The sequence below is a fragment of the Berghia stephanieae genome, chromosome 12 (genome assembly GCF_034508935.2).
Source record: "Berghia stephanieae isolate SIO BIC M18660-M18661 chromosome 12, UCSD_Bste_1.3, whole genome shotgun sequence".
NCBI lineage: Eukaryota > Metazoa > Mollusca > Gastropoda > Nudibranchia > Aeolidiidae > Berghia > Berghia stephanieae.
The window spans coordinates 7,096,197-7,123,703 of NC_088371.1; the positions used below are offsets into that span (position 1 = coordinate 7,096,197).

At 37.6% G+C, this 27,507-nt stretch overlaps 2 protein-coding genes across 6 annotated transcripts; both read right to left on the reverse strand.

Moving 5' to 3' along the window:
• Window positions 1–1,764: 1,764 nt before the first annotated feature.
• On the reverse strand, window positions 1,765–26,325 carry LOC144958264 (deoxyribonuclease-1-like). 3 transcript variants are annotated; one of them, XM_078890110.1, is made up of 12 exons: window positions 26,161–26,325; window positions 17,454–17,566; window positions 16,916–16,997; window positions 11,038–11,147; window positions 9,947–10,035; window positions 9,485–9,571; window positions 7,877–7,989; window positions 7,246–7,358; window positions 6,533–6,687; window positions 6,184–6,280; window positions 4,952–5,003; window positions 1,765–4,728 (listed from the first exon to the last, which is right to left on the reverse strand). In XM_078890110.1, the coding sequence occupies exons 2-12, from the start codon at window positions 17,514–17,516 to the stop codon at window positions 4,277–4,279; spliced, it is 1,413 nt and encodes a 470-aa protein (XP_078746236.1). In that variant the 5' UTR covers window positions 17,517–17,566; window positions 26,161–26,325; the 3' UTR covers window positions 1,765–4,276. The 3 variants fall into 3 exon arrangements, with proteins under 3 accessions (XP_078746236.1, XP_078746237.1, XP_078746238.1); XM_078890111.1 differs by lacking the exon at window positions 26,161–26,325 and adding an exon at window positions 26,078–26,131; XM_078890112.1 differs by lacking the exon at window positions 26,161–26,325 and adding an exon at window positions 26,082–26,101.
• LOC144958278 (uncharacterized) lies at window positions 12,774–16,033 on the reverse strand. Of its 3 annotated transcripts, none has more exons than XM_078890147.1 (2): window positions 15,748–16,033; window positions 12,774–14,756 (listed from the first exon to the last, which is right to left on the reverse strand). In XM_078890147.1, exon 2 carries the CDS (start codon window positions 14,136–14,138, stop codon window positions 13,710–13,712), a length of 429 nt encoding a protein of 142 aa, XP_078746273.1. In that variant the 5' UTR covers window positions 14,139–14,756; window positions 15,748–16,033; the 3' UTR covers window positions 12,774–13,709. The 3 variants fall into 3 exon arrangements, with proteins under 3 accessions (XP_078746273.1, XP_078746272.1, XP_078746271.1); XM_078890146.1 differs by having other exon boundaries at window positions 12,774–14,691; window positions 15,721–16,033; XM_078890145.1 differs by having other exon boundaries at window positions 15,721–16,033.
• Window positions 26,326–27,507: the final 1,182 nt, after the last annotated feature.

A 27,507-nucleotide genomic window follows, 5' to 3' on the forward strand; every position in this document is an offset into this window, starting at 1 on the left:
AGAAAAGGTGAGACAAAGGGAAATTACTTCAAATAGGGAACAGATGTAGATTCCAAGAGCACACCGTCAAAGTACTTAGTTTGAGATCACCTCAAAGTCTCATCCAGACACAAACACAGGTCCCAACTAAAAGGAATATGCTCAAATGTTTACAAATCATATAATATAATATGTAAACTAAACATAATACAATGCATAACAGAGAGATGATTTACAAGGATAAAAATATCATCTCCCAAGACTATAACTATACATTCGACTGTTTCCCTCCCAGCCAAGAAACTCAGGACAAAACTAAGTAATCTCATTCCAAGACAATGACAGGAAACAATTGGAAAACGGGTATGGGGGGATAGAAGACACAGCATGTACCTCCCTGCCCACTATGGGAACTAGAAACAAATAGGGATCAGATGTAGATTCCAAGAGCATACCACCAATGTACTTAGTTTGAGATCATCGATAAGTCTCATCCGGACACAAGCACAAAATCCAACAAAGAGGAATACACTCAAATGCTTACATTATACATTGAAAATAACAAATATAATAATACATAACAGAGAGATGATTTAAAAGGAAAAAAACATCATCTCCCAAAACAATAACTTTGCATTTGACTGTTTCCCTCCCAGTCAAGGACTCCGGCCAGGGTCGGGACAAAACCGAACAATTTCACACCAAGACAAAGACATAAAGCAAGTTGGAAAACAGATATAAGGGGATAGAAGACACGGTAAGTACCTCCCTGCCCACTGTGGAGGTAGGGAACCCCACCCAGTCCAGTGAGATCACCTAAGTCTCATCCAGACACAAGTACAGAGGTCCCCACTAAGAGGAATACACTCAAATTTTTACAAATCACATATCAGTTAAACAAAAATAATGCAATACAAAACAGAGAGATGATTTAAAAGACAAAAAATATCATCTCCCAAAACACCAACTATACATTTGACTGTTTCCCTCTCAGCCAAAGTGTCCGGCTAGGGCCAGGACAAAACCAAGTAATCTCATTCCAAGACAAAGACAGAAAGCAAGTTTCTTTTTAGATATAGCGGGATAGAAGTTTTTGTTTTTGTTTTTAAGGGGTTTACGGCGCTTGCAACACATTAAGGTCATATCAGCGCCAGTAAAAAGGAAGAAAATGGGATAGTAAAAAGTTCTAGAATTACAATAAAGCATCCAAGAAAAGGGAAGACAAAGGGGTATTGGTTCAAATAAGAAACAGGTGTAGATTCCAAAATCACTCTATCAAAGTACTTAGTTTGAGATCACTTAAAGTCTCATCCAGACACAAGCACAGGTCCCCGCTAAGAGGAACACACTCAAATGTTTTACAAATCATATATAATATAACGAAAGCATAATACAGTGCATAACAGAGAGATGATTTACAATGAAAAAAATATCATCTCCCAAAACTAACTATACATTCGACTGTTTACCTCTCAGCCAGGGCATCTGGCCAGGACCAGGACAAAACCAAGTAATCTCTTTCCAAGACAAAGACAGAAAGCATGTTGGAAAACAGATATAAGGGGATAGAAGACACAGTATGTACCCCCCTGCCCACTATGGGAGGTCAGGAAGCGGGATAGAAGACACAGTCAGGAACCAAACCCAGAGGAGACGCAGTAAGTACCTCCCTGCCCACTATGGGAGGTCAGGAACCCCACCCCGTTATCGATAAATAAATAAATAAATAAACAAATAAATAAATAAACAAATAAATAAATAATATAGGAAAAAATAAATCATATAGACTATTTCTACAGTTTATTTTATAAAAATATAAAAATGATGCTAACATTTATGAACATAAAATATGCTTGACCATAAAATTACAGTTCAAATGTCACAATAAACCAATCAATCTAGAGAGCTGCAATACGTGATATCATACATGAAAATCAAAAAGGAATTCACAGAAACAGGAACAGAAAGAGGGGGGAGGGAGGAGATGAATGACTCAAAATGACTGTACAAACTGCTGCCTTGCTATTAGTAACAATAACACACTTGGCACACGTGTCACTTTTACAACACACGTGTGTAACTTTTAACAACACGTGTAATGACACGTGCAACAACACGCGTGTCACTTTTACAACACATGTTATGACACGCATGCCATTTTTACCTCACATGCCAAACACGCCTTTCAAACCATTGGGATTGCAATTACAAATTGACTTGATAATAACAAATAAAAATCAAATTCCTATATATTTTTTAAAAACAACAAAATATTAAAAACAGTTTAAAAAATTGGGATTGACTAATTATATAAAAAAATGGAGTGATTTCATTATTATTTTTGAGAATGTTGTTATTATTATTATTATCATTATTATCATCATTATTATTATTATTATTATTATTATCATTATCATTATCATTATCATCATTTTTATCATTATTATTATCATTACTACTACTGTTATTACTATCATTATCAATATTATCATTATTATTAATATCATCATCATAATAATTACTATCCTTAATATAAAAATATGATAAAAATTTATAACTACATCAAGTACAATATAAAAACAAGAAATTGCAACTGAAGCTTGCGACACATTAGGTCATTTCAGCAACAGTAAAAAGGAAGAAAATGAGATAGACAATAGATGTAACGCAGACGATAGATTTAATCTTGAGCACATAAGAAAAAGTAAGATAAAGGGGATTGACTCAAATGTGGAACAGATAGTTTGAGATCACCGAAAAGTCTTATCCAGACATAAGCACAGGGTCCCACTATGAAGAATACATTTAAATGTTTACAAACCATTCTAGATTAAAAACAACAAATATAACAGTAGCCTAAATAACAGAGAGACGATTTACAAGGATAAAAATATCAACTCTGAGTCGTTTGTTTTTAAGGGTTTTACGGCGCTTGCATTAAGGTCATATAAAATAATAAAAACAGTACATAACAGAGATATGATTTACAATGAAAAAAAAAATCCTCTCAAAACTATAACTATACATTCGACTGTTTCCCTCCCAGACTAGGACTCCAGCCAGGGTCAGGACAAAACTAAGTAATCTCATTACAAGTCAAAGACAGAAAGCAATTGGAAAACAGACACCGGGAAATAGAAGACAATGCAAGTACCACACTACCCAGTATGGGAGGTCATAAACCCCACCAATATACAGGGGGATAGAAGACACAGCAAGTACCTCCCTGCCCACTATGGGAGGTCAGGAACCCCACCCATATACAGGGGGATAGAAGACACAGCAAGTACCTCCCTGCCCACTATGGGAGGTCAGAAACCCCACCCATATACAGGGGGATAGAAGACACAGCAAGTACCTCCCTGCCCACTATGGGAGGTCAGAAACCCTACCCATATACAGGGGGATAGAAGACACAGCAAGTACCTCCCTGCCCACTATGGGAGGTCAGGAACCCCACCCAGTTTTATTGGTTCTGAAATGACCTGAAAACAAGCAGATATAAAAAAAAAGTCTCATAAAACATATCCTTGTCATCAATAAAAATGAAACTCGGGTCATGGCATTAAACTAAAAAATTCATGGCAAGATAAATGCGCCAGATTAAATAATTACAGTGAAATCTATAAAAGATGGTCCCTAATAAAACAGCAAATGACTTTTTTAAATTTGCCAAAGTGATACAAAGCTGCTCGAAGCTGTGAACTGTAAAAAGTAATAAACAAAAATGAACAGAACAGCTTTGAAAAGGAAAGCGGTTTATTCACTTTTGTTCAATACTTGATAAAATTATACCTTTGAAAACATTTTTATAAAATCTAAAAATTCCTTTTTTCAAAAAAATTGTAAATTGGCATCATTGGCATCAATCTGGTAACAATGTCAGAATGAGCAAAATAAAAAAAAATTAAAAACAGGACTTATTTTACTGTCAATATAATAATAAGAATGATTTTTTTTCAGTTTTAGATACTAAAAATTAACCATCCTTATACAAAATGATCTAAATTAGCATAAATTTTAGAATTTAAGTTCTAAATTCATTGTTTAGTCACTTTTCTTTTTTTTTTTTATGTGGGGTTTGAGAGACAACGAATCATCCTCAAAAGAAATTATCTCTATTGATTTTAAATTTTAGAATTTAAGTTCAAAATTCAATGTTTAGTTTGAAGTCCATGCTGACATTTTACTGGGTTTTTTTTTTTTTGGACAGGATTAGTTACAGCTGTGGGTAAAAACATAATTTGACGTGTAAATTCTCATGCTAGCTTGATTAAAATGTGTAGGTATTGCAGTCCTAACTCATGGGTCGAGTGATGGATACGGCGCATTGTAGACTGTCTTTGACCTTGACCTCAATCTCCACGTCAAATCTATTTCCATCTCCTCCTCCTCTGATGTCATCACCGCCACCTCCATCCACTGCCCCGACCAATCCGTACACGACTGGCCGCAATCTCATGGCATCGCTTGCCATGTAAGACTTCACCATCTCCAACGTGTCGTCGAAGACCACGCCTGGAAAAGTTTCCTGGAATTCGGACAGCGTCTGAATAACATCGGCCGTCCCATGTCTAAAGGCCTTGATGGAACAGATGTCTTTGTTCTTGTCGTAGGTAACTTGATGAGGGAAATCATCGCTGGATATCTTGTAGATATCATGGACAACGTCCGTGTTCGTGACCGGTGCCTTTTGTTGAATCGTGACGGAAATGCTGGTAGACAGTTGTGATTGGAGCTCTCTATTGACTGAAATACGGGAAAGTTGATATTTGTTATGGGCAAGTTGTTGTAATGGAAATATGTTTGTTTTTGTTTTTAAGGGTTTTACGGTGCTTGCAACACATTTTGGTAATATCAAAGAAAATTCTAGATTAATAGTTAAAAGCTCACGAGAAAAAGTAAGAATTGGTTCAAACAGGAAACGTTTATTCCAAGAGCATACTATCAGTGTATTTAAGTTTAAATCTACCTTTTCCAGTCAACTCAATCTCGATGGGGTAATGGTCACTCACTTCCTCTGCCTGGAAAGACAAAAAAAATAATTCAAAATGGGATAATTGGTCAGTTTTAAGTTGGCTATACGTTTAGAAGGAACGGAATTGACGTCACTCAGCTCTTTGTTATTGTTTTTAAACAGCCATTTTGGTGATTACTTCTCACTACATTATATCAAGGTCGGGAATCCCACCCAGACCTGGGGTTTACTTCCAAGATGTGATAGTGGTGATGATGATGATGATGATGATGATGATGATGATGATGATGATGATGATATTTTCTTTCTTCTCATAAAAATTACATTTTTTGGTAGATGGTTTAAGGGGCAAGAAAGGCGTCTGGTAAAATTTTTTGATCGTTTTCACTTTTTTAAAAAATATATACAAGGGAGATAACTCATAAATAATAATTCTCTCTAATAGTCTTCCGAGTTGTGTGCCTTAATTACTCCTGTCATGTCATCTCCAACTTTACGAATTTTCTTTATTTATTTTCAAATTTCTATTTCCTTTACAGACATTTTGTAATCAGATTCTTCTATGTTATAGGATATTATAGTAAAATAAAAAAAAATTCCCCCAAAAACACCCAAAACAACTTAAGCTTTATTATAGCACAATTTCCACTTAATGTGCTCAACAAAGCGCTTTTACAAAGGATCCCTGACCAACAGCAAAATGTTAATAAATACATGACACCTATTAGGCAATATTACAATTTTTCTTTCCAACAAATACAACACTGTAAACAGCCAGGTACTAATTCTAACCTGAGTAAGATGAGAGAATGTCAGTAAAGAGCCTTTTCCAAGGACTCAACTTCGCAAAGCGAACTTCGAAACCAGGACCTTCGGATTCAAAGGTGAGTGTCATACCACAAGACCACATAGTATTCTGTAGTGCGGCTATGTGGTCATGTGGTATGACAATCCCTTTAGGATCGGAAGGTCCTGGGTTCAAGCCTTGCTCAGCGCATAGTTGAGTCCTTGGAAACTCTTTACTCACATTCTCTCACAGTACTCAGGTGTAAAACGAGTTAACAGTGTTGTCTAACAGGCGACATGACACGTCCTAGATGTTAAGTGTTGCTGTTGGCCAGGGACCCTTTGTAAAGCGCTTTGAGAACATTTAGTGGATACTGCGCTATATAAAAAAAGCTCAAAAAAAAGTTCAATAGTAAAATCCAATTAAATAGTACCCCCACCTCTTCAGCGGACAGCCCGAGTTCCTTGTCAAATTTGTACACCTGGCTACTGTCAGGCACGACTGCCTTGGAAAGAGCCTTGCCAGCGATGACGAACCTGAAGAGGAAAAAAATTGACAGCAGCATGGAATTGGAATAGAGCCCGACGGTCACCAGATTTTGATGAGTCAATAATGTATAATTATTTTTAAAATACAAACACACAAACAAGGATGCTGGTCTATCACAGAGTACTTCCCACCAGCTCTTAACATTATAAGCAACTGCTGGCTCGACTTCACTCTCAATCTCAGTCCTTTAACACATGAAGCGAGTGCTCTACCAACAGAGATCTATCGAGGCTCCTTACCTGTCGTAAGCTCTGTCCGTGTTTCCCACAGTAGTATCTTCCTCATCATCAATCATCCACTTGAACCGTCTGTCATTTCGAAGTGCAATCTTTGACCAGTCGTCTCGTTGGACATACCCTTCATCAGCATTAAAATCTCCCGCTATCATGATATCCTGTAGAGAGATAGTTTTAAAAAAATAAAATCAAATCTCATTCATATCGCGGATTTCCAATCCAATCGATATTATTACAATTACAGCTTCAATACTGAAGGTAGACATAATATTTGTGTGGTGTGGGATGGTGTCAGGTTATGGCTCTGTATCACAAAAAGTATTGTTTGTTTTCATTTGTTTTTTTAAGGGTTTTACAGCGCTTGCAACACCATTTAGGTCATATCAGCGCCAGTAAAAAGGAAGAAACTGGGATAGTAAAAAGTTCTAGAATTACAATTAAGTCACCAGAGAAAAGGTAAGACAAAGGGAAATTGGTTCAAATAGGAAATAGATGTAGATTCCAAGAGCACACTATCAAAGTACTTAGTTTGAGATCACAGTAAGTGCCTCCATGCCCACTCTGGGAGGAATCTGTAATTTCGTATCCAAGGATGACCAATCAATTGAAGTGATAAAAGAAAGGATAATGGACAAACGAGCCAAATCCAATGGTCCATCATCCATTCATCAAACGCTCAAAAACCAATCAAACAGACAGATAAACAAACATGTTACCGGCAGATTCCATTTCTTCTTTGTAGACTCGTAGACTTTGACTAAGGCATCAATCTCCTTGACAGCGCTTTCAGGTTCTGTGTGAATGGCGATAATGCCAAAGTCTGTCACACCTAGGGAAAGAAGAGAACAGATTTGGTTGTTTTGAGGGATTTTTCAATGTATGTGACAATTTTGATTCCTCTAAGTACCAATCAAAGGTTTGCTTCTTCTAATCTCTGTTGCTCTCTATCCCTTTATCTTACTTTCAACTCACAAACTTGAAAGCTTGATCTTAATATTTTGGCTAATCAATCACCTACATATCCAATAAACTAATAAGTGGCACGACATTGCCTCCTCCACTTCCTTCTTCTTCTTCTTGTTTTTGTTGTTGTTGTTGTTGTTTTCTTCTTCTTTCGTCTTCTTCTTCTTCTTCTTCTTCTTTTTTTTGTCTTTGTAAAAAATAAAAATATTTTGTGTATTTATTTAACAGTAAATTCAGAAAATTCTTTATAGTTATGATCTCATTATGATGGGAATACGAACCAGAGCGGAAATATAGTCATTATCCATAAACAAATCAAACCAATAATTGTGATCTATGTTATCAGACTTGTAAACTAACTATTTATCAACTAGAAAAAATTACTTGTATAGGGGGAGTAAAACCTAACAGCGAAAGGTTCTCTTTGAAACAGGTCACTTCCGTTATCCTCCCCATCGTCAAATTGGTAGGTGTCTGACACGGCTATACGAGACGTTCTGGGGAAGAGAATGACAAAACATTAACAAATGAAATATTAACAAATGAAACATTAACAAATGAAACATTAACAAACAAATTATTTTTTTTTAAACAGAACATTAATATACAAAACATTGACAACCAAAACAATAATAAAACATTAACAAAGGAAACATTAAAAAACACAAAAAATTAACAAATGGATCAAACTGAATACTAAGATGCTGGAATCCGTGGCAGCAAAAAACAAAAATAAACAAAACTCAATTAACAAGGACGGTTCGGGCTAGGTCTAACCTTTCTAATATTAGTTTGAATTTAACATGATATGTGCAGCTATGTGGTCTTGTGTTATGACAGTCACCTTCGGATCAGAAGGTCCTGGGTTCAAGTCCCAAGCGGCGCATAGTTGAGTCCTTAAAAAAGGCTCTGTATTCACATTAATTCACCGTACTAGGGTATAAAACGAGTACCTGGATGTTAACTGCTCGTCTCTGTTGAAAAAAAATAAAATTGTTATATCGCCTAAAAGGCATCATGTATCATCCTACCTGTTAAGTCTTACTTTTGGCTATTGGCCCCTTGCAAAAAAAAAAAACAAAAAAAATGTTTTGAGCAAATTTCATGGTCTCTCTCTTCAGTCCTCATCCCACAGTGGGTATGTGGACCACCGATGAAACTTTTCAATCCTCTTCTGTCTTTGGCCAGTCAGTCTTTTCATCTCCTGCCAGCACATCCCAGACCTCTCCATCCATCTCTACCAGAATGTCTCTCCTCCAGGTTGACCTTGGTCTTCCTTTTTTTCCTCTTTCCGGATGGATTCCATTACAGAGCTGTCCTTGTGTGATATTGTCCTTTGGGTTCCTCAAAATGTGTCCTCGTTTCATGGTTCATGCACTATGTACATCCTCAATTATCTAATTAAATACTCCGATTTTTTCCAGCAAAACATTAAGCAACAGAAGGTAAAAAACGTTAATAATAATAATAATAATAATAATAATAATAATAATAATAATAATAATAATAATAATAATAATAATAATAATAATAATAATAATAATAATAATAATGATAATAGTAATGATAATAATAATAATAATAATAATAATAAAATAATAATAATAATAAAACAATAACAAAATATAATAAAATAATAAAATAACAAAAATAAAAAAATAATAATAATAATAATAATAATAATAAAATAATAATAATAATAATAATAATAATAATAATAATAATAATAATAATAATAATAATAATAACACCAACAACAAAATTACACGTATATGGAGTATTACCCCGTCTTTACAAGCTCAGGGCGCTTTACACGATTAATCTCTCTCTCCCTCTCCCCTCCCCCCCCCCTCTCTCTCTCTCTTTCTCCCTCTTCCCTCCTACCCTCTCTCTCTCTCTCTCTCTCTCTCTCTCTCTCTCTCTCTCTCTCTCTCTCTCTCTCTCTCCCATCATTCCTAAATTATTGTTTCCCAGATCTGGGTACACACATACCTGAACATGAAGGCGTACTGTTCCTTGCTGTTGGTTCTGCCGAGTCTCTCACTCACGACTGAAGCATAGGGGTCGTCTGGGTCCACTCTGGAGGTGAAAGGGGGTCGTGATGGAGGTCATGGGTCTTGGTGGTGGTTGATGTGGTGGTGGTGGTGGGGGTGGGGATGGAGGTAGTGGTGGTGGAGGTAGTAGTAGTAGTAGTGGTGGTGGTGGTGGTAGTGGTGGTAGAGGTAGTAGTAGTGGTGGTGGTGATGGTGATAGTGGTGGTAGTTGTGGTGGTGGTAGTAGTAGTAGTGGTGATGATGATGATGATGATGATGATGATGATGATGATGATGATGATGATGATGATGATGACGATGACGACGACGATGAAAAGGATATCCGAGATGACCATATTATATAACGACGATGACGACGACGATAATAAGGATGACCACGTACGACAACGTCCATACTCACTGAGATACCAATTTAACCAGACCATCCAGGGCCGTCTCCGAGCTGTCTCGTATCTCCTGGATCAGAATGAGGTCATAACGCTGGAGGATCTGTCACAATAATAATAATAATAATAATAATAATAATAATAATAATAATAATAATAATAATAATAATAATAATAACAACAATAACAATAACAATAACAATAACAATAACAATAACAATAACAATAATAATAACAATAACAATAACAATAACAATAACAATAATAATAATAATAATAATAATAATAATAATAATAATAATAATAATAAAAATAATAAGAAGAATGAAAAAAAAGAAGAAGAAGAAAGAAAAGAAAAGTAGAAGAATAGAAGAGAAGAAGAAGAAGAAGAAGAGAAAAGAAGAAGAAGAAGAAGAAGAAGAAAGAAGAAGAAGAAGAAGAAGAAAGAAGAAGAAGAAGAAGAAGAAGAAGAAGAAGAAGAAGAAGAAGAAGAAGAAGAAGAAGAGAAGAGAAGAAGAAGAAGAAGAAGAAGAAGAAGAAGAAGAAGAAGAAGAAAGAAGAAGAAGAAGAAGAAGAAGGAAGAAGAAGAAGAAGAAGAAGAAGAAAGAAGAAGAAGAAGAAGAAGAAGAAAGAAGAAGAAAGAAGAAGAGAAGAAGAAGAAGAAGAAGAAGAAAAGAAGAAAGAAGAAGAAGAAGAGAAGAAGAAGAAGAAGAAGAAGAAGAAAGAAGAAGAAGAAGAAGAAGAAGAAAAGAAGAAGAAAGAAGAAGAAGAAAGAAGAAAGAAGAAGAAGAAGAGAAGAAGAAGAAGAAGAAGAAGAAGAAGAAGAAGAAGAAGAAGAAGAAGAAGAAGAAGAAGAAGAAGAAGAAGAAGAAGGGTAGGCTGAGTAAGAGGATGAGTAGGGAGAAGAGGAGGGAGAAGAGGAGCAGGAGGTAGAGGGAAAAGAGGAGCAGGAGGTAAGGATGTAAGTGTGAGAGAAAGAGAAACATTGGGATTTGAGGAGGATGACGAGGAGGAGTAGGAGAGGGAGGAGGTAGGGGAGGATTGAGAAAAGGAGGAGGAGGAGATAAGGGACATAACGAGTCCATTCCTATCCCAGCCCAACAACCTTGACAAGAACTCTGGAAACATCTTTCTTCTTCATCTTCTTCTCTCCAAATATCTGAATGTTGAAGGCAGCGATGCGGAGGGGCGGTCGGGCAATGCCCTGGTATGGTTCTGGAATGGAACAGTAGAATGAAACGGGGGGAGGAGGGTTGGGGGGGGGGGGGGGGGAGACAAGGAAAATAAGTGAAACAATCGTGGCATTTTTGTGTGAGTAACTTCATGTTTGTAAAAGTGGATGTGCTGCGCATGCGCGATCTAAAGAAAAAGACAAACAGAAACAAAAACAAAACAAAAAACAACAAGTATAACAACCCAAAAATCACCCCAAAAGAAAACTACTACTACTACAACTATTACTACTACAACTACAACTACTGCTTTTAACTATAATTATTACAACTACAACTAATACTACTACAACTACTACTACATAATATGAGGTGGTCACAAAAAAAACAAAACACACACACACACACACACACACACACACACACACACACACACAAACAAACGTGCCTCTTTCTGAGATTATTCAGTGGACTTCTTTCAAATTCAAAACACAAATAACGACATTAAAATTGATGAATTTTGACCAAGTTTGCTAACATTAGATTTTGGTGGGATGTTGTCATGTGACCATTTGTCTGCATAAAAAAATGCATGAGAACTTCATCTTCAGTTTTTTTCGACTCAAAATAACGTATTTTGTGGCCCATAGTATGGTTAAATCCTGCCCATATTTAGTTTCATTTGACTGATTTCATGATTGAATATCAAATAGTCTTTATAACTAAGTAAAGGCAAAAACATATCAATTAAAAGTAAAAACTCTCCTCTATCTTCAACAACCAATCACTTTGTTCTTAATAATGTCATGTGGTCACAATCCAATCAGATAGCGAGAGGAGAGTTTTTCCCTAAACTCGTTTACTTTGACTTTTAAATGTGTTTTTCTCAAAACTGCAATTTTCCTCACTCCCTCAGTTTTCAACCAATCTTCTTCAAACTTTCTACAAATGACTGTCATAGTAATATGCAGGTCCTCTCGGAGCCGGATGTTTGAAAAAAAAAAAAATTCTTATGAGTAATTTTAAATTATGTAACTTTTTTCAAGGGAAATAATCGAGTAATAATGAACTTAATTTTTTAAGTTTCTAATTAAAAAATTAAAAATCGGGCTACTAGAACCTCTTTATTTTCCTTTTTTTCTACCTGTGACCAAAATATTGTGACAATCGGTTGATAAACAAAAAAGGACAAAACCAAATAATCTCATTCCAAGACAAAGACAAAAAGCCAATGGAAAACAGATATAGGTGTATAGAAGACGCATTAATTTACTCCCTGCCCACTATGGGAGGTCAGGAACCCCACCCAGTTAATACAAAAGGGATCAAGCACAATTAGTGCAGAACCAGAACACAACCAGAACAAAACCAGAACACAACCAGAACCAAAAACCAGAACAAATCAGTCACAGGAATAGAACAATGGAGACAAATCATGTAATCAAATTCAAAATGTATTTCATTAAAACACACACACACACACACACACAGACACACACACACACACACACACACATATATATATATATATATATATATATATATATATATATATATATATATATATATATATATATATAATATTGAAATTAAAAAAAAAAATTTTAATAGTCTAAAAAACAAAACGAAAACAACCCAAACAAACAAAATAACAACGAAACAAACTCGAAAATTCAATGGCGTTTTTAATAGATCTTCAAAATAAATGTGCTGGTGTCTTTACATTATTGATTTAATTAATTTCTGATTCATAATATTCTAATTTGATACAGCATTCGTAATGGGGAGCAAAAGTCGTGACGTCACACCTTCCTCTCTCCCGGTTCAAAACTCCTGGGAAGTGTGTAACCAGTCTTTCAGATAGTGAAAACACAATGAATAGGTTACTTATCAAATCATAAGGTGATTATAGCTACCTGTATGTAAAAAGCAGGAGGATGTATAGGAAGATTCTTAGGATTGCGGGACGTAAAGCAGAAGATCGGCTGAACAAGGTATGTATGTATGCAGTCCTTCGGAGGACTGGTTCCACACTTCCAATGAGATTGGAACCCAATATTTTGACATCAGGTACTCATCTTACAACTGAGTATGGTGAGAGAATGTGAGTAAAGAGCCTTCTCCAAGGACTCAACTAGGCGCCGAGCGAGGCTAGAACCCAGGACCTTCCTATCTGAAAGCGAGTTGAGATGACATAAAAGTCTCATCCAGACACCTCACAGGATCCCACTAAGAGGAATACACTCAAATGTTTACAGAATACATAACTAACAATACATAACATACAGATGAATTGCAAGGGAAAAAATACAATCTCCCAAAACTATAACTATATATTTGACTGTTTCCTTCTCAGTCAAGGACTCCAGCCAGGGCTGTCACAAAACATAGTAATCTCATTCCAAGACAAAGACAGAACAACTCGGAAAACAGATGGGGGGATAGAAGACACAGCGTGGCCTCCTGCCCACCATGGGAGGTCAAAGGAGCCCGTCCAGAACAACACAAGAGTAAATATCTATATCGATATGTTGAGCTATAATATCAGAGCAAAGATAATGGCTGATTCAATCGGTTAAAGCGACATCATCTCCTCTCCGTCTGTTTATTTTGGGATCTTCGTGAGGATGAAATCCTTGATAAACATATCCACTTCCGGTTCGACGTACCAGTAGAGGACCGGTAACATGGCAAGACCTGTGGCGAAGTACGACCATTCCGCCACGAAGCACGGCAGCGCCTCGATGTCCGACAGGAATTCCCGGACCAATCCGCCGACGAAATAGATCACCAAGGGCGGAATGACACACGAACAGATGATCTCGAAGCAAAGCACGCCCACCACGGGGGATACGAGAACTCTTTCTATCATCACAGCGCGTATGACGTGGACGAACACGAAGAAAACGCCCATGCTGCTAATAACCCCGATTTTCTTGTCCGATAGAATGTATTTCGACGCCTGAGCTATCCCAAAACTGTACCCGAACAACCTCACCGGAAATTCTTTAAAGTTATCGCCGCCGGCAGACATCTTTCTTGTTTTATAAGGGGTGTTTCTTCTTCTTTCTTTGACGTCACAACCGGGTCACGATCACCCGACGTAATTTCGAATCAGTCTGCTTAACCCAATTGCTTGAAAACAGTCCGCTGAATTAAAGTGCTCCAAAATAGTTCGCTTATTTCAAGTGTTCGGTTGAAATCCAACGATATATATATAATATGGTTTCTAAAATAAATAAAACAAGTCAATCAACCAATCAATAAATAATTCAAGAAATTATAAATAATTAATAAATCAATAAATGAACAAATAAATGAATAAATAAATAAATAACTAAATCACTAAACATAAATCAATAAATACATAAATAAATACATGAATAAATAAATAAATAAATAAATACATAAACAGAGTAAAAATCCCTCAACTCATCAACGGGTTTCTAATGTCGAAGTGTTTGTTGTTTTTTGTTTGTTTTTATCGTTTTGATTTTTTAAAAGGTGTTTTACAGCGCTTGTGATACTTGTAGCTAATTTAGTTAGCATCAGTAAAACGGGAAGATGATAGGGGAAAAGTTGGAGACCTTAAGTCAAAAACACCGAAGAAAAAAAATGAGGCAGAGTGGACTGGTTCAAAATTCAAAGAGGACTGAAAACAAACCAATCGATACACGGATAAGGGGAGAAAGTCCATATGCAAGCGCCACATTTCAACGACTTATAATAGTATAATATAATATATAACATTAGTCGACGTGTAATTATTTGAAGGTCTCATATTCCAAATCGTTATGGGCCCATTGGGGAGACCTTCCTAAAGCTCCTCGTGCTAGCAATTCTTTCAACTTGTATTTTCATCGTGGACCTTTTGTGAGGCGTTTATTTATTCAATTTGTCATTATATAGAAGCATTTTAAAAACTCTAGAACAAACCTTGATAGATTTGTGAAAGTTTTAAATTTCCTAATTTGACCATTGTTTTGATTCTCAGCCGCCATTTTGATTTGTGAAGTATTGAAAGGTAGTGCAAAGCAGTTTTTGTTATAAGTCTAAGTAAAGGTGTCAGGGTGTTTGTTTTTCCTAATAGGGATAGTTAAAGGTACTAGGTTGTATTTTTTCTTAGGATTAGTTGACGAAAGCTCCTCGTGCTAAGGGAAACGACTGAAATATTCCCACAACTAACCCTAAGAAAAAATATAACCTAGTACCAAAAAAAAAAACAAAAAAACACCCAAGCACCTTTACTAAGACTTATGACTAACCCTAATAGAAAAAACCCCCTGATCTCGAGCTAACCCTAGTAGCAAATTAAACCTAGGACTGCTTTCAATACTTCACAAAACAAAATGGCGATGGAAAACCAAAACAATGGTCGTATTAGGAAAGTTTAAACTTTCACGACTCTATCAAGGTTTGTTCTAGAGTCTTTAAAACGCTACGATATATTGACAAATTAAATAAATAAACGCATGACAAAATATCCACGGGGAAATTACAAATTGAAAGACATGCTAGCACGAGGAGCTTTCGGAAGGCCTCCTCCGCACATTTACTATTTGTGACGCAATTGGCGTCTGCATATGGAATTTCTCCCATCAAACCTATCCACACACAGTTAAGAAGGAAGTAAACTCCTTTACGCCATCAGAATGCACATGGGTGGGCGAACGCAAGCACGGCGCTTTATTTATTTATTTATTTTTTATTTTTGTTGTTTGTTTTTTGGTCTTGTTTTTGTTTTTAAGTCAGATGCAGTTTGGAAAGAAGTTCGTCATGTTCATTTAATTCGATACTAAATCAACATCCGGTAAGGCTATTGGTTGCAATCTTGTGTTTGTTTTTTGTTGTTGTTTTTTTTCTATTTTTAAACACAGATAAACAAATGTTGATGACATCATACACGACATGGTTCCCATCTTTCGGCATAAATTAATAACAAGGAAACACTACAAACGAATGAGAAAATGTGGTAGTGCGTTGTTACGATGAATAAACAAAAATTGATGGGCAGGAAATAGTGTTTCATTCATCCTGTTTTGTTGATAAAGGGGAAACCCGAAACGTCCATTTTATCTGTTTTCGTAATTAAATTGAAGCTTACATTCAATTTCAAAGTGTTATTTATTTCTTCGATCTTCGAGCAGCAACATTTACATTACCCATCTTTCGGCAGTTGAGTAATAGGGTTAAAAAGTGCGACGTCATATCTGCCTAGCAACTGCCCTACCGGTTCCACACTCAACTGAAAGAATCCATCTGTGGTTTTTACTACGAGCACAATTGATTTTTAAACAAAAATGAAATTGATCGAATTTCTCTTAGCTAAAATGGTTCAATGCTTTGCATCGGATGGGGGTCCCGATAACTCAGTTGGTAGAGTACTCGAGTCACGTGCAAAGGGACCGGATTCGATCCCGGGTGAAGTCGAGGTTTTTTCTGACCCTCCCAACCCTGTCCACCCAGCAGTGAGTGGGAAGCTGGGTCTCTTAGATATGGCGGAAAGTACTTTACGATAGACGAGCGTCCTATCCAATGGGTAGCAAGCAATTGATATTGTCCGTTTCACGCTATCTAAACGGGGATAAACTCCGGCTTCTTGGGCCTCGTCTCGTGGCTCTGAAGGACTACTTTTGCGCCTGAATGTCAACATCGCTTGGAGAAGGGGGGGGGGGGGGATGGGGGGCTGTCTGACGGATTTCCAAGTGAGAACCGCTTTTGGTTGTTGTGAGCGTTGTTAAGAGGAAGTGACGTCATGGCTCTGGAACTCTATTGGATTAAAACCCCAGAAGAACGTACAAGATGACTCACCTAACGTTTTGGTCTTCATTTCTTCAAAGTGACTCTTCCAATCAAAATCAGGCTCGGGTTCGGGGGACTTGCTGCGCCGTGCCTGAAATAATGTGTATCATAATCATCATCATCGTCATCATCATCATCATCATCATCATCATCATCACCACCACCACCACCACCATCACTAACATCACCACCACCACCACCACAATCATCAACACCACCACAATCATCATCATCACCACCACCACCAACACTAATGCCGCCACCACCAGCACATCATAACCATCACCACCACCATTACTAACATCACCACCACCACCACCACAATCATCAACACCACCACCACAATCATCAACACCAACATCATCAACACCACCATCACCACCAACATCACCACCACTACCACCATCACCCCTACCACCATCACCACCACCACAATCACCACCACCACAACCACCACCACCTATTCTTCCTTAAATAAGTAACCGTTTTCTCTCCCATATGACAAAGAGACTTGCCGGGTATTGACAGCCACAATCTCCTCACTCACCCGTTTTCGACGCGGTGACATCTCCTCATACTCCCAATCAGGTACGTAATCTGGGTCCTCCATTCTACACTAATGTCGCCGATAAATTAAAATTAAAGCTTCCCAAGGGGATCCTAGAAGATAAAAAAAAATAATTTAAAAAAAAAGCATCGATAACAAATTTACAACTTGTAAACAACAAGACAGAACAAACACGCAAAAAGTACCCGAAAAAAAAAAAGAAAAAGAAAAAAAGAAAAACCCCCAAAAAACCCCAACAAAACAAACAAGACAGGGGGAGGGGGAGGGGAATAATGGCCGTCATTCAGAGCCATTCGGCCCATAAAGCAGGAGTTTTATCCCGGTTTCTATAGCATGAAACGGACAATAGCAATTGCTTGCTACCTTTTTGAGAGGACGCTAATCTAATGCTGGGTGGACAGGGGGGAGGGGAGGGGGTCAGAAAAAATCTCGACAGCACCCGGGATCGATCTCGGTCCCTTTGCGTGAGAAGCGGGTGCTCTACCAACCGATCCCCCTATAATGGCCATGGTTATTATAATACTTTAATATTTTTTCCCCCGACTTTGTGGCTTAGTGTATAGATAATCTTTTATGGCCTGCAGGTCTGTCTTAATTATTTAGAGTCCCCGGTTCGCTCGATTTCCACGATGGGTAGCGAGGACTTTGGGAGTGTTTAGATTAAGCCTTTTTCTCACATCATTTTCTCACCATACTCGGGTGAAAAATGAAATTAAAAAAAAAAAAAAAAAAAAAAAAAAAAACAAAAAAAAAAAAAAACCCAAAAAAAAAAAAAAAATTTTTTTACAAAAATAAAACAAAGAATTAAAAAAAAAAACAAAAGAAAAAACACAACAAAACAAGAAAAACACACCAAAAAAAAAAAAAAAAACAAACAAAAAAAAACCTGGCAAAAGCTAACATTTCCCATTTCTGCTCCTTTTATCTTTTTAAACTTGAGTACTTTTTTTCTTCTTTTTTTTTTTTAAAGGTCAATATCCCTATGCCTATGTTTATTCTTGTATATATAAGACGAAGATAACACTAAACTGGCAAAATTATGACGACAAACATGTCTCTCATTCTTGAGGTTATTAACAAAAAAACCCAAAAAACTTGACAACTCGCTGGATTCTCAAGCTGGCTGCAATAAATAGTATGCGCTTGGCTAAGAAGCTCACAACATTGCCTTCCGGAAGTATAACGGCCAACACACAAAACTGCGTGTAACCATGAACGTTGATAGTCTGGTTAATACAGTTAGTGAGTATTAATAATAAACGCGGATGGCAAAAAACAATAAACAAAGACCTTAGTGACGTCAACTTCGAACTATCTATAGATAGTATGCGCTTGGCTAAGAAGCTCATAACATTGCCATCCTGGAGTAAAACGGACCAGTACACAAAATTATGTGTATCCATGAATGTTTAAAGTCAGGTTAATACAGTTTAGTGAACATTACTCATAAACGCGGATGGCCAAAAGCAATAACAAAGACCTGAGAGCCGTCAACTTCGAACTATCTATACTCAGGTCTTTGTTAATGTTTTTTGCCATCCGTGTTTATGAGTAATGCTCACTGAACTGTATTAACCTGACTATAGACGTTCATGGATACGCACAGTTTTGTGTGTTGGTCCGTTATACTTCCGGATGGCAATGTTATGAGCTTCTTAGCCAAGCGCATACTATCTATCCGGCACGCTGGAATTGGCTGACCCAATTTCACCTGTAGATAGTATGCAGATGACGTCACTCAGGCCTTTGTTATTGTTTTTGTCATCCGCGTTTGTGAGTTGTTCTCACTAAACTGTATTAACCAGACTATAAAAGTTCATGGTTACACAGAGTTTGTGTGTAGGTCCGTTATACTTCCGGATGACAATGTTGTGAACTCCTTGGCCAAGCGCATTCTATCTATTGATTGTTAACTTTACTTGAGCTTTTATATAGAGCAATATCCACTAAACGATCTCAAAGCGCTTTACAAAGGGTCCCTAGCCAACAGCAACACTTAACATGTAGAACGAGACATGACGCCTGTTAGGCGATATTACAGGTTTTTTTCCCCGGACAGATACAACGCTGTTAACATTCAGGACCCTCCGATCCGAAAGCGAGTGTCATACCACAAGACCACATAGCCGCACATATTGATGCTGTGCGTTTAGTTAAAAATCTTATCATATCCGCCAGTCGGGGATATAACGTACAAACACACAAAACGATGTGTAACCTTAAACGTTTAGTCTGATTGATACAATTTAGTGAGAACTACTCCTAAACATAACAACAAAGAGCTGAGTGACGTAAATTTCGTTCCTTCTATAGAAGCCAAATTCAGTGATTACTTCTCACCAAACCATATATATCAGACTATAAACGATCGAGGTTGTTCATAGTTTTGTATATTTCCGACTGGCGGATATTGTGAGTATGTTACACAAACCCATGGCATCAATATAAAATTACCGTTACTTCCCATGAAGCATCGGATTTCGGAATGCTCGAATTCTAGCACGCATTTTAGGCTTTTACCGAGAGCCTGCTACAACCTGGCGGGTGCTGTATTAACTTTTGACGTTGGGGCCACGCCGACTAAAAACCCGGATTGGAGGCGAATTGGAGGTAATAGTAACATTTCCTCGTTGCATCGACACCAACACACATTTTGCTGTGTTAAGTGTGTATTCAGTTTATTTTTCTTCTTTTATTAAAGAAGAATTTCTCTTTGTCAACACAGACGCACACATCAGTAGCTTGAAATTTGCCCGAGGTTAGGACTTGAGAAACTAAAATTATTTTAAACCCGTTTTTTATGGGGTGGGTTAGAGTATTTGGTTACGAAAACCGTACCAAAGTTCGTTCGTTTAAGTTTTTTTTTCTTTAAAGTAATTTTTACCGCCTTGTCGACGCTTTTTAAAATAGCATTTTATTCTTTTTTTTTTTTTCTTTTTCCAGCGCCGATGAAAAGTTTGGGTGGTGGTTTTGATAGTTCGAAGATGACGTCACTCAGGTCTTTGTTATTGTTTTTTTTGCCATCCGCGTTTATGAGTAATGCTCACTGAACTGTATTAACCCGACTATAAACGTTCATGGATGCGCATAGTTGTGTGTGTTGGTCCGTTAAACTGGCAATGTTATGAGCTTCTCAGCCAAGCGCAAACTATCTATAGTCCAAGTACAGTGGAACCCGCTTCAAGTCAACACCTCTTGTTGACCCTAAATTTTCTGTTCTCTTTATCATCAAAGTGTGTTCATTAATATTGGATAAAAGTCAACCGTGCTTAAAAAATCAACCAGTGTTTCTTGTCCGGCGGTGTTGGCTTTAGCGAGATTCCATTGTATTTGGATCAAGTTCATAAAAAAAGGTCAAGGTCGACAGAGATTCGAATAATTTTCTTCTCTGGCGTCATGTCTCGTTCTACATGTTACGTGTTGCTGTTGGTCAAGGACACCCTGTAAAGCGCTTTGAGCACTTTAATTGGCTATTGCTCTATATATGCTCACTTTTTGTTTGTTTATTTTTAATGCCAACACACAGAAATTGTGAGTAACCATGATCATTTGAAATATGGTCGCCGAGCTTTTTAAACGTCCCAGGTTTGAGAGTTTTCGCCAAGATGAGGGTCATTAGAATCGATCGATATTTCTGGCCAAAACTAAAAAAAGAAAGGTGAGATACGTGTTCTTTCGGTGTAAATTTTTTTCAGGCCAAAACGTTGAAATGGCGTGTTGTCAGTACATGGCCACATTTATTATTTATGGTCCCAGAGCAGTAGTCATCATAAAAACATAATGGGTTAGGTATTCGCTCGGCAAGAAGCTCATAACATTGCCATCCGGAAGTATAACGGACCAACACACAAAACTGTGTGTAACCAAGAACGTTTATAGTCTGGTTATTACTGATTAGTGAGAAGTACTCATAAACGCGGATGGCAAAAAACAATAATAAAGACCCGAGTGACGTCAACTTCGAACTATCTATACATACTTCGAAGTACGCAAAGGTTAGAGCAGGTATGTGTATGAGAGAGAGAGAGACTAAATGTATGTGTGTGTGTGTGTGTGTGTGTGTGTGTGTGTGTGTGTACATACTACTACTAAACATGTCGTAAATAAATTATTTATTAGAGGACAACGAACACTTAGTCGCATCCAAATTTTGGTCGCGTCCAACAAGGACGACATGGCACGAAAAGTTGGCGAAAATTTGCCATTTTGGTGAGCGGGGCATTGCGCTACGAGTTATTGTTCGAAAAATTATAGTACCAGAGCCATATTTTTGCTATAGTATGTTAGACCATGTGTTATCTAAATTGAGCTTTATAAGTGAGCTTTTATATAGCGCAATATCCACTAAACGTGCTCAAAGCGCTTTACAAAGGGTCCCTGTTCAACAGTAACACGTAACATATTGAACGGGACATGGCGCTTGTTAGGTGATATTACGATTTTTTTTTTTCGGACAGGGACAGCGCTGTTAACGGCCAGGTACTCATTTTACATCTGAGTACGGTGAGATAATCTGAGTAAAGAGCCTTTTCCAAGGACTCAACTGTGCGCCGAGCGAGGCTCGAACCCAGGACCGCACAAGAGTTAAGAGTTCGAAGTAAAATCAAGAGTACAATATAAAAGGCTTATTGTGTTGGTATGTTGATACTGTGGCAAGCACCACTGGTGAGTATATTACTATAACGCATAATACCAGATAGTTTTCTAGCGACAATAATTGACATCGGGCGGTATTTTAGTTATTGAAAGGCAGATTAAATGTAGCCATAACCACTGAACCCCGGTTCTGCCGTACTCTGGAAAAACACATATTTAAAAATTTGGCCAGAAAATTCGTCCTTCAAATAAATCAATCGATTTAAATGAATCATCTTGGCAAAAACTCTCAAACTCGGTACTTCGGCGAAGACCCGGGTTTGAGAGTTTTTGCCATGATGAGTCATTTTAAATCGATCGTTATTTGAAGGACGAGTTTTCTGGCCAAAGTTTTTTAATGTGTTTTTTCCAGAGTACGGCACGGTTGTAGTTTGATTCCTTTTATTACTGTTATGGTTATTGTCCACTTGCCCGCCAGAGCACGATGGGACCAAGGCGAATTCAAACACTTGTGATGTCGAGAAGATTAATATTTGAATGTATCGTGTGTATATGTGTGTGTGCGTGTGTGTGTGTGTGTGTGTGTGTGTGTGTGTTTATATACATTTATATCTGTTGAGTTATGACAGAAAGAGAACGAGAGGAGAAGAAGAAGAAGAAGAAGAAGAAGAAGAAGAAGAAGAAGAAGAAGAAGAAGAAGAAGAAGAAGAAGAAGAAGAAGAAGAAGAAGAAGAAGAAGAAGAAGAAAGAAGAAGGAGAAGAAGAAGAAGAAGAGAGAAGAAGAAGAAGAAGAAGAAGAAGAAGAAGAAGAAGAAGAAGAAGAAGAAGAAGAAGAAGAAGAAGAAGAAAGAAGAAGAAGAAGAAGAAGAAGAAGAAGAAGAAGAAGAAGAAGAAGAAGAAGAAGAAGAAGAAGAAGAAGAAGAAGAAGAAGAAGAAGAAGAAGAAGAAGAAGAAGAGAAGAAGAAGAAGAAGAAGAAGAAGAAGAAGAAGAAGAAGAAGAAGAAGAAGAAGAAGAAGAGAAGAAGAAGAAGAAGAAAGAAGAAGAAGAAGAAGAAGAAGAAGAAGAAGAAGAAGAAGAAGAAGAAGAAGAAGAAGAAGAAGAAAGAAGAAGAAAAGAAGAAGAAGAAGAAGAAGAAGAAGAAGAAGAAGAAGAAGAAGAAGAAGAAGAAGAAGAAGAAGAAGAAGAAGAAGAAGAAGAAGAAGAAGAAGAAGAAGAAAGAAGAAGAAGAAGAAGAAGAAGAAGAAGAAGAAGAAGAAGAAGAGAAGAAGAAGAAGAAGAAGAAGAAGAAGAAGAAGAAAGAAGAAGAGAAGAAGAAGAAGAAGAAGAAAGAAGAAAGAAGAAGAAGAAGAAAAGAAGAAGAGAAGAAGAAGAAGAAGAAGAAGAAGAAGAAGAAGAAAGAAGAAGAAGAAGAAGAAGAAGAAGAAGAAGAAGAAGAAGAAGAAGAAGAAGAAGAAGAAGAAGAAGAAGAAGAAGAAGAAGAAGAGAAGAAGAAGAAGAGAAGAAGAAGGAAGAAGAAGAAGAAGAACGAGAGAAGAAGAAGAGAAGAAGAAGAAGAAGAGAAGAAGAAGAAGAAAAGAAGAAGAAGAGAAGAAGAAGAGAAGAAGAAGAAGAGAGAGAGAGAGAAGAAGAGAAAGAAGAGAGAGAAGAGAGAAGAGAGAGGAGAGAGAGAAGAGAGAGGAGGAAGAGGAGAGAAGAGAAGAGAGAGAGGAGAGAGAGAGAAGAGAGAGAGAGAGAGAGAGGAGGAGGAGAGAGAGAGAGAGAGAGAGAGAGAGAGAGAGAGAGAGAGGAGAGAGAGAGAGAGAGAGAGAGAGAGAGAGAGAGAGAGAGAGAGAGAGAGAGAGAGAGAGAGAGAGAGAAAAGCGATCCTAGTTATGGAAACGGTAATATTTCACCTCCATGAAAAATAATTCTCTATAAGATGAGGCAGTTTAGAATACATTGTGATATTGATTGCAATAGCATATTGCAATATAGACCGTCCACAGCCCCGCCCTCCTGTGGTTTCCTGACCCGATTTCCCGCGTCTGTGTTCCATTTTCATCATTATACAACATATTAGCATCCAACTCAATAATAGAGAGTTAATGACTACGTTCCCGACCTACAACGGTCCACGAACGACGAGGAATAAAAACGAAGTCTGTTCTCAGTCTTAGGGGAGATCTTGGTCACTGCCATTTCGGTCGTCGTTCAGTATAGGTAGGGAACGTTATCGTTAACTTGCTAGTATTTTTGGGGAAGGGGGGGGGGGGTAGCGATAGCTTAGGTGGTAGAGCACTCGCTTCACACGCAAAGGAACCTAGATCTATCTCTCGGGCGGAATCGAGATTTTTTCTTCTCATCCATCAGTGATTTGGTAGCTGGGTCTGATAGAACTGTCGGAAAGTGCTTTGAGATAGACTAGCGTCCTATCAAACGGGGTAGCAAACAAGTGTTATTTTCCGTTTCATGCTATAGAAACTGGGGATAAACCTTGGCTAGATGAGGGTCATTTGAATCGATCGACGTTTGGGTAGAAATTCCGTAAGCTCCTCGGGGTAGCATCTCTTTCAATTTGCATTTTTACCGTGGATCTTTTGTCAGGCGATAATTTTTTCAATTTGTCAATATTTTAGTATGTTAGATTGGTGAACGTTTAAAATGTCCTAATATGACCATTGTTTTGGTTCTCTGTCGTACTTTTGTCATTGAAGTATTGAAAAGCAGTCCTAGGTTGTTTTTTGTTTGTTTTTTCTATTAGGGTTAATTATAGGTCTCATTAAAGGTTCTAGGGTGTTTGTTTTCCTTATTAGGGTTAGTTAAAGGTACTCGGTTTTATTTTTGTTCTAGGGGTTTGTTAAAGGAATACTTGGGTTGTTTTCCTCAGCACGAGGAGCTAACGGAAGGCCTCCAGATGTTTGAATTACCAGATTTTAAATACGTGTTTTTCCAAAGTGTGCCAAAAGTTTATTGAATGTGTATACATAGAGGTAGTGCTTTGGTTGTACTACCTGTGTATACGCATTCAATAAACATGACCTAAAAAATGAAGCAAGTTTAACCCAATTCTATACTCGAGTTAGCGATGTACCAGCAAGGTTACACACATATAAAAGGTAGCCTCGTGTAACAGACGTCACTGCTAAACTATGTTTTAAAAAAATATTTAAAAATTTTTGCCAGAAAATTCGTCCCTAAAATTATTGGTCGGTTAAAATTGCCCTGCTTTTGTCTAAAAGTACTCAAGCCTGGGACTTCTTTGAAGAGACCATTGAAACCCTGGTTTCAACATTTTTGACAGGACCAAGATGAGGGTCGTTGTAATCGATCGCAATTTGAAGGACGAGTTTTCTGGCTAAATTTTTAAAAACTTTTTTTCTTTTTCAGATTACGGCAAGTAATGCGACGTATACTTATTTGCAGGTCTGATAACCCAAATTGTCACGGTCTTATTGTTGTAATGGGCATTCTCTCAAACCGACGCAAAATATTGTCCATTACAACAATGTTAAATCAAGCCCATGATTTCGTTCGGTTATCTGACCTGCAAATGTGTGCACGTAGGTGAAATGAATTAAGAATAAAGTTAAGTTGATTATGCGCTAAGCAATAAAAGCCCAAGTTCAAAAAGAAATTATTTACTGATCCCTTACACAACTGCCTAGAAACGATACGTTAAAACAATGGAATATGTGCGGCAAAAGTCGACAATTCGACGTGTACATATATACAGGTCTGACATCCGAACACTATTATTATGGGCCTAGTTTAACGTTGTAATGGACAATATTTTGCGTCATTTTTGAGATTTCTATTACAACAATAATAAATTGGGTTATCAGACCTGCAAATAAGTGCACGTCGGGATAATTGGATTACAAACATGTCTAATATTATTCAAAATGTGAAAAATAGATATTAATCTTAAAAGGAAAAGACTTAAATTAAAATATAAAATACTCTAGATATGTCACTTTGCTTGATTTTTTTTAAACGTTAAAACCAAAAACAAACGCGTAACACTCACTAACACTTTCATAAAAGGCCAAGCAAGCGAGCTTGTCACAAAAATCTATTTTAAAAAGATTGAAAAGCATTCGCCAAACCTACCTTTATGTTATGTTATGATAAAATGATGTAAAACTGAACTTTAAAAAATGCAACCCAGAGAAGTCGTCAAAAGTTGTAACAAAGTAACAAAGAGACAACAAGCCGGCGGACGAAAACAAAATCACACACCTGACACATACAAACACTACCTATACTACACACAACATAAAATCGCGACAGTGGGGGGAGAGAGGAGAGAAAGCGTGACGGAGTTGCCAACTTCATTTTGCAAAAATGCCAAACAAGTAACATAAATATACCAAATTAAATGGTCTGAAAAAAAATGTTAAAATTTCCCGATTATCACTTTTTCTGTTAAAATCCGCATAAGAGTGGGAGAAAACTTATTTTCATAACATCCAGCTTCGTGAGTAGATAATGTCTTGATTAAATAAAAACTTCGCCTCTTCTTGGAAGTTTAAGGATTTTATTTTTATTTTTTTATTTAAAAAAAAAGATTATGCTGTGCATTTAGCTAAAATGCTCACAACATCCACCAGACATATATAATGTACCAATAGATAGAATGCGCTTGGCCAAGGAGTTCATAACATTGCCATCCGGAAGTATAACGGACCAACACACAAACTCTGTGTAACCATGAACTTTTGTAGTCTGGAGTATTTTTGGACATCAAGGCTGTATTGACCAGCACGGGAGTACGGACCACTGTACACTACAAGGAAACGGACAGTCACAGCTACCTGCTCTATCGGTCATCCCATCCGGTGAAGTGCAAAGACTCCATCCCATTCAGTCAGATACTCCGCTTACGGAGACTCTGTCTGGAAGATGATGAGTTTGCGCTTCAACGTGATCGCATGCTCGATTTTTTTAGGGCACGGGAATATCCCGAAAGGGTTTTGCTTAAGGCTGTCCGGAAAGCCAGCCTCGTGTCGAGAGAAGCAGCAATGAGGCCTCGCAATGCCAGGAAGCAGGAGACACAGCGTCCCATTTTAGTCCTCACGCATCACCCCCATGCCGATCAAGTGAGGAACATCCTATTGCAGAACTATGGGATCCTCCAGGCGGGCGAAGACACCCACAGAGTTTTCTCAGAACCCCCGTTGGTAGCATATCGACGGGATCGTAACCTGAGGGATCTCCTTGTCAGAAGCCGCCTGGAACCCATACCTAGGGATGGACCTAAAGCCAGATCGTGTATGCGACCCCGATGCAAGACTTGTGGGCACCTGTGGGAGTATGACAGAGTCAGCTTTCCAGACAAGATTTGGGACATCAGGCGGCCGTTTACTTGCACTGACCGTAATTTAGTCTATGCGATTACGTGCTCCCTGTGTGGGATTGCTTACGTTGGTGAGACCGGAAAGAGGCTGGGTGACAGAT

Excerpts from the sequence above, each read along its gene's own strand:
- LOC144958278 (XM_078890147.1), bottom strand. The coding sequence starts at position 14,138 with ATGTCTGCCGGCGGCGATAACTTTAAAGAATTTCCGGTGAGGTTGTTC.
- LOC144958264 (XM_078890110.1), bottom strand. The coding sequence starts at position 17,516 with ATGGAGGACCCAGATTACGTACCTGATTGGGAGTATGAGGAGATGTCA. Across the intron at positions 7,359-7,876 it reads GTTTTACTCCCCCTATACAA|GTGTGACAGACTTTGGCATT; the intron begins GTAATTTTTTCT and ends TTCTTTCCCTAG. Across the intron at positions 6,281-6,532 it reads ACGGACAGAGCTTACGACAG|GTTCGTCATCGCTGGCAAGG; the intron begins GTAAGGAGCCTC and ends TTTCCTCTTCAG.